At 41.1% G+C, this 7,459-nt stretch overlaps 2 gene segments (V, D, J or C); both read right to left on the bottom strand.

Annotated features, from left to right (window-relative positions):
- Window positions 1-266: 266 nt before the first annotated feature.
- LOC131906837 (T-cell receptor beta chain V region A20.2.25-like) lies at window positions 267-922 on the bottom strand. The segment is given in 2 exon segments: window positions 267-768; window positions 874-922. Coding segments are annotated over 2 exon segments (438 nt in total).
- A 3,188-nt stretch (window positions 923-4,110) lies between these two features.
- LOC131906256 (T cell receptor beta variable 3-1-like) lies at window positions 4,111-4,620 on the bottom strand. The segment is given in 2 exon segments: window positions 4,111-4,469; window positions 4,572-4,620. Coding segments are annotated over 2 exon segments (408 nt in total).
- Between the last annotated feature and the right edge of the window lie 2,839 nt (window positions 4,621-7,459).

The following is a 7,459-nucleotide window of genomic DNA, read 5'->3' as shown; positions in this document are numbered from 1 at the left end:
ACGACTTAGTGCTTCCTGGATCTGGTGGCAAGAGTACTGGTGAAGCGGCTTTGAAGTGGCAGGACCGAAAGTACACAGAACAGGATGCCTCTCTCAGAAAGATGTCTCACTTTCTAGCCCTGGACTGAATCTAACTATGTACTGAGGTGTTTTGTAAGCTATTAGTTGAAATGATTCACTTTCTAGCAGGTTTATTTTCTCTCACAATGACAAAATCATTTAAAAATGAAACCCACAAGTATTTATCTTCTCATCAGTTGGCAGGAAAGCCACGGGCAGTAAAGGAAGCACCACCCCTAAACATGGCCATGAAATCTAGAGGTGCTACATGGGTTGAGTTGGAAGGTAGTATTATGGTTTGCAACATCTGCCTTGGGTCCTACAGGAAATGTTCAATGGAGCCCTCAGTTGTCCCATAGCTTCCTGGAGTTGTAGGTTTGTGTACAGAGAGCTGATGAATCTGCAGGGCTGTGTCTTTGCTGCTGGCACAGAAATACACAGCTGAGTCTTCTGGCTCCAGGGCAGACAGGTGAAGGAATAACTTGGAGGTGTCTGGACATTCAGGTAAGAAACGACTGGGCACAGTCTCGTTTTGAATCAGTTGTTTAAGATTGTAGAAGAACATGAGCTCTGGCGGCTTCTCGGCACTCTGTTTATACCAGTACATGGCATTATTTCCCAGATGTTGTTCACATTTCAAAGATTTATTATTTGCTCTTCCCATGACCAGATATCTAGGTGTCTGAAAAATTTTAGTGTTCATGAGCGCTGTGGGAAGAAAAGGGCAAAAATTTAGACACAGTTCAGGAAAAAAGGTGATGGCTTCAGCTAAAAGAAATTTGGAGCTAGGAGCCAGTAGGATCCAAGACTCACCTGCCTCTAGGAGACATAGGAAAATATAGAAGAGCAGCCAGCATCTCATGGTAGAATCAGGTCCCAGATGGGCATTGTGTAGCAAGATACCCTGGATGACAGCTGTGTCTATCCCTCGTGGCACTGATTGGTGCTTTTGCCTGTGATGTCACTATCCTTTTTAGTTTCTTTTGCTCCAAGAGATATTTCCTTTTCCCCTTTCACAGTCAACTTAGATTGTACTAGAAGGTGAATTTACTGAGCGAGGAGGAATGAACGTTTAAAAAAATGCCAACTCAACTTTTTAACCCTCAGAGGTATTTCTAGAAGTTGTTCCCATGCTTGTAGCTATGTTCTCATCATGCAGTTCTTCACCACCACACTCTCCCAGGGAACTCTCTAACACAGCCCATTTCTCCTTCAAAAGATCCCCTTCCTCTCCTGCTCAGTTTCAAGGAACAGTACCTTCAAACTGCTCTTCTGGTTCATGCTTAATGGTGGTTGCCCAGCTTTGTGGAAGGTAGGGGTGGTTTATGGTGATGATTAGATGATTTTGAATGCCTAGTCATCATTTGAAGTGTATGACTGTGGTGTCATTCAGAAGCCAGATACTGGTAAAGACACTGAAGGGAACATAAAATGGATGAGATAGCCTGTGTGCAGGTTGTTTGAGGTATCGAGCTTGAGTAGGTGTAGAGAAAAGATATTGTATATAAGATGCTGAAACAGATATCATTTGATATTAGACCAAGGGGAATCAATTAGAAATTTATGCCAGTGTTTTTGAGATGTCTACAGCTGAGGCTTCCGCCTAACAAGGAGTCCAGATGGGTGAGATTCCCCCTTTTCCCACCCTCCAGTGGCTCACCTTCCCCATCACCAGCTTCATAGATATCCTTAGATCACAGCTCCGTCCTGTGGCCAAAGTGGCCCATTTACACACCGTAAGTCTCACTCTGATTTCTGCTAAGTAGAGGTTGACAGTGCCAGGATTCTTACTCAGCAAGGAGTCATGTGGGTGTTAACTATGCATCTTGTGTGGAGCTTATAGGCCAAATTGGTTTGTTCAGTCTTCAGTGACCAACAACTAGGAGCAACAAACACCATGTTCACCCACAGATTAGCAGGACAATTAAGCATATTCATAGATAACCACAAAATAAAATTCTAATATTTAAGGAAGTCATTTTGTATTGTAGTGTTTAAATCATTTCATATATGTAAATATGACATTTCTCACCTGTACAGCCAGAAAAGCTGAGATGAAACAATCCCAGCTCTGTCAGTTTTTGGAATGTTAGAAATGGAACTAGCCTCATCATGACTTCCCATACCCTTCCAATGGAGACAAATTGGGGTGACCCAACATGATTGCTTCTATTTCCTTATATAAAATGTGTATTGCATTTGATCACTTAGTTACTAGATACTACCTTTATTAAAACATAACACTATGAAAATGTTGAGTTTTTGTTTTTAGTCTAGAAAATGTGTAGTCCATAACTCCTAAATAAATTGGAGTATTCACTTATTGTTGCATATATTTTACTAATTAATCATAGTGCACAGTACTTGAGGTTTAACAATTTCAAGACAGCTAGAATTTGGGGCACAGAGTGATAAAAAGAACCCCAAGAATCTGAATAAATAGATCTTTTTTGAGAGAACACTATTGAATTTGTGGGTGCAAAGGTTGGGCTACCTGAAGGCAGAACAGAGAACATTCTGGAAGGCTAGAGAGTTGAGAAGAGTTTTCAGCAGACAGTTAGGGCTAGAGGACTCTGGCATTTGGGCCTCATTATATAGGAGAGACATTGGTAAAACACTTTGGTTTTTACAGAAAGTCTGTGAATGAGCAAAAATAGCTACATGCTAGGACTCCCTAATAGGGACAGTAATGCTGAACTTGTCCCTACAAAATGCTGCATTCAAACACTGGATAAAATAGGACTTGTATAAGAAAGTGACTAACTCAGAACATCCACACTATCACTAACAATGGCTCGCATTAACTGCTTTATACCATGTCTTACAGAATATTTGTGTCTTCTCTTGGTGAGTCTCACCTATCTAGCCCATACCACTGTTGTATTGTACCAAAATACAAATGTAATCATATGTTGAGGGGGTCCCTGCAGGTGGCCACGGCAGGCAGGGAAGAGAACCATGAACAGGTGAGAATGAAAACTTGTTTCAGATTGGCTCGGTCAACATGGATCAAACTCTGGGGAGCCTGATGACTGATGATTGATTCCCAGTGAATTTAAACATGGTACAAATTGGGGAAAAATTCCTGGTATAGCACAACACCCAGTGAGTAAGGAAGTGTAATTACATCAAAACTCGACTCAGAATACATGTGATTTCTTCTAGAGACAGGCTAACCTGTACAACCTTAAGAGTCTATGGAATGATATAGCCTAGTCTTGATCATACAGAGAGTGTAGAGGTCATTTGAGCTATTAACCACCTCTGGTCTTGGTTGTGGGAGCTTGGGGGAGGCCCTGGACATACAGATAATGTATGAATCATTTAGACTATCAGGTAACTCCAGTCCTGGAACAATATTATGTAACTCTAGTAAGCCCAATAGCTAACTACTACATGGAAATTTATAGCTAAAGTCCTTTCTGTGTCTCAAACTATCCTCCAGCATCTACTGCTGCCTACTTTTGGAGAAGGTTGAAAGACAACAGAATAGGGAGAAAAATAGTGTTAGTTGATGAGAAGGGGTCCTCACGTATATGCCTGACTCAAACAACTTCTCCCTCATTTTTTCTTTTTAGTTTACCTGTGGCCATGGACATTCCTGCTTCTCCAGATACCTTTCTCTTGAAACAAACAAACAAACAAACAAACAAAGAAAAACCCTCAGTGATGATCTCAGTTTCCTGTAGCATCTTAGAATCGGTTATTTTGCTCTGTCCTTTAGATTTGTGCTCCTCAAATACTTGTAGAAACCATCTGCCTTCAATCCTAATATTACAGGCAATACATACATGGCAGAAAAGAAGAAGCAGTGTCTTCTCTCAGTTAATATCTCCAGGGTCTTTCATTGTTGGCAGAGTCTAGGTACTCGGGTGACTATGATGTCAATTACCATTCTGGCTAATCTGCAGAATTCCGTAAGACTCATCTGTGCATAAAACACAGAACTAATTCACCTCATGGACTGTCATAGGAGGTTAGACCATAACTGAAATGCCACTGGAGCCCCCAAAGCCCTGGGGACATGGAGCATGAGGTGTGGGTTAATGCTCAACCCCCACTGCTTCCTGGCTGGCTGGGTTTGTGCACAGGGAGGCAGTGGCTCTGCATGGCTGTGTCATAGCTGCTGGCACAGAAGTACACAGCAGTGTCATCCAGTTCTAAAGACTTGACATGAAGATTCAAAAGAGCTTTATCTGGAGACTGAGGTGAGAAGCGACTTGGAACTGATTCATTTAAAATGAGTTGTTTATTATTGTAGGTAAACATAATCTTCAATTGCTTAGAGTCTTGCTTGTACCAGTACATAGCATCATGGCCCAGCTTTTGTTCACACTCGAGAAACGCTTTATTTCCCACCTGTGTGACAAGATGTTTTGGAGTCTGGAAAACAGCCATCTCCAGGGGACCTGTGAAAAAAATCATCAGAATTCAGGGAAATTTCAGAAGTAAGCATGCTCAAAGGACTCAAACAGGATCACATCTTCTTGCCTAGGAACTCAACTACTCACCTACTCCCAAGAGACAGAAGGCCACACAGCTTAGGAACCTGGAACCCATGGTTGGGTCAGGGCAGACCAGATAAGTCCTTACCTCAGGGTTCTACTGCTGTTATCAGAGCAGGCAGTAGGCTCCACTATAGCTGACACGTGATTTGTCTGTCTACCACTGAAGCCAGAAAGGCACTTGATTCACAAATACAGACAGACAAACAGACATATGCGAGCATGCATGTGTGTGCGCACACACACAGAGACAGTGAGAAACTGAGACATAGACAGAGAGAGGAAGACAGGCATTGGTAGTAAAATCAAGAGTAAACCCAGACAGTTCACATGCGTTTTAAGGAGCACAGAACTAGTATCAAGGCTTATAGCAGTGAAGGAAAGAAGAATGACTATGAGCCTTCCTGGAGGGTCAAGTGCAGCTTACTTACTTCAGACCTTAAATGCTAATGTGGTGCAAAGGAAGACAAAAATAATCTCATTCTTAGGATAGTACTATTCTCATAGGAATAAAAAGAATGGAATCCGAGTGTGGGGTCCTAACTCCTATAATCCCAGCACTCAGAAGGCTGAGATAGGAAGATTGCTGAGTTCAAGGCCAACCTAGCTATAAGGCCAGGCCAGCCAGAGTTAAAGAGCAAAGCCCTACCTCATAAAACCAAATTTAGAAAATATACAGATTAACTGTGGATCAAGAATATGAAGTACATGCTCTGTGGAAGGCAGGAATTAATTTTAAAGCACTTTATACAGCATCCCATTTTCTCATCTGCAGAACAGTGGGCTAAGAATGATTTTCAAGTTCTGTGAGCGCTCATTAGTGCCTCCGGAACACACTGCTTCATTACATTACAAAGCTTACGTGTGCAGTGTTTCAAAGGAAGAAGTAAGGAAGCAAAATGAGAAAGAAGCAGGGAGAAAGAAAGGAAGACGGGGAGAGGGGAGGGAAGGAAAGGGAGGGGAAGGGAGAAAGAGGATAAGGTGGAGAGACAGAGATGGAGGAAGAGAGAACGTAATGAAAAGATAGGAAAGAAAAGGAAACAGGAAAAAAAGGGGTGGGATGAACACGGTAAGGGACAGGTCACTCTGGTGATCACAACCGAGAAAATACTTGAAGAGTAGATTTTAAGTAATTATCTAGCCTACTACTACTTTCTTCAAATATTCTTGACACAATCAGGCGAACACCCCTAGAAATGATGCTAGAATGACCCTAACTTAAAAAAAAAAACAAAATTTTCATAAGAAGCAAAGTTAGTTCTAAGTACTACTAAATATTGTTTTAAAGAATTAAAAAAACAGAAGATTTTGTCACAATTTTTCAGTAATTGCCTGGAGGATAGGCAGAAACAAATTCTGTTGTATAGTTTCCTTCTGATAGGTCTAAAAAGAGACAAATCCTGTTGTATAGTTTCCTTCCTGATAGGTCTAGCTGAACTAGAAAGGGGAGATCTGAACAGAGAGAACCCAGAGGTGAGTCTGCCATCCCTAGCAAGGGCCAGGCTTCAGTAAAAAAAAATAGTCAAGGGAGGGGGTGCATGAAAATGAAGCAATTGTAGCTTAGCTGTCACCTAAAAATAGGAATGTACAGGAGCAGTGGGGATGGGGCTGAAGGCTGGAGAAGAACCAGAACGAACAGGAAGTGGACTAAGCAACAGCCAGGTGCTTATTCTGGTCACTGATCCTGAATTTGGCTCCTTTAAGCTCTTATATTTGGCCACACTGGAGAATGTGTTTCAGTGGGGAAAGCATAGTATATGTTTCTCTGTTCTATATATGAAATCATCTACTTTGGACCAAAACTTCCTTTGTTGCTTCTGCTTTGGGTGACTTTCATCAGAATAAACTCCCTGAGTAGTCAGGGGACACTGCTGAGTTCTCTGGCAGAGCAGGATGGAGGCAGAATGTCCACAGCCAGTCCTGTCAGGTGCTTAGTGCTGCACAGGAGTCCCAGGAGATTCCATTGTCCCAGATGTTCCCTCTCCCTGGGCTCTGGCTGTTTCTCAAGTTTCCTAAGGAACAAGGCACAGGGCAGCCTTTCTGTTCTGCTCAGAGAGGGGTGGATTACAGTGGCTCTGAACCAGAAGAGAAAAATCAGCATTCTCACAAACAAAAAATTGCAAAAGTCAACATACATACTGTCTCTTGTTACTGACAGTTTCCCAAGTAAAAATTCAGACCAAACCAAAGGAGAAAACATCACATTACAGGCCGTTTGCCCTCCAGCTTTACAAAGTATCAGTTGTTTTGTTTGCCTATTTAACTACTGAATTCTGATCTGTCCTCTTGAAATAATGACATGCGTTATTTGTACTATTGTATGGATCACAAAGCATTTAAACTAGTTTCGTGAAAAGAACAATTAAAAATATTTGTAATATATTAATTATTGATATCAATTAAATGTAATAATATAAATTACAGACCCTTTTAGTTTTAAAAGTGGTAATATTTTACCTTATTTTCACAATTGGGAAGAAGCTGTAGATACTTTATGTGACTACTAGTGAGAAAAATCCAAAAGATCATGAATTCCATGCCCTAAATTAAAGTCCTCAGTATTAAATTTTAATTTTGATGCTAGACCTGTGTGTACTTGCCTTTTCTGATGTTCATAATTGTCAGTGGTTTTGAAAGTAGCTTGACACAGAAACAGATTTAGATTTCAACTTAGAAAATTGAGTTGGTAATCTTCAGTATATTTCTTTGTTTCATTCTAAGATAAGCTACAAAATTAACTTTACAGAAAAGGAAATTGTTTTCCAGTTCAGTGATTTGGCTAGACTCTCCTTTGGTGCAATATGGTGGGATGTATAGGGCAGTATGGGAAGACGGCCTAGAACTTCCTTCTGCTGCCTAGCATCTGCCCACAGAAAATGTAATTTTATGACATT

This window comes from Peromyscus eremicus, chromosome 3, assembly GCF_949786415.1.
Source record: "Peromyscus eremicus chromosome 3, PerEre_H2_v1, whole genome shotgun sequence".
In the NCBI taxonomy this organism is placed as follows: Eukaryota; Metazoa; Chordata; class Mammalia; order Rodentia; family Cricetidae; genus Peromyscus; species Peromyscus eremicus.
Note: the sequence above shows the minus strand (reverse complement) of the source record. Positions and strands in the feature narration are given on the sequence as shown.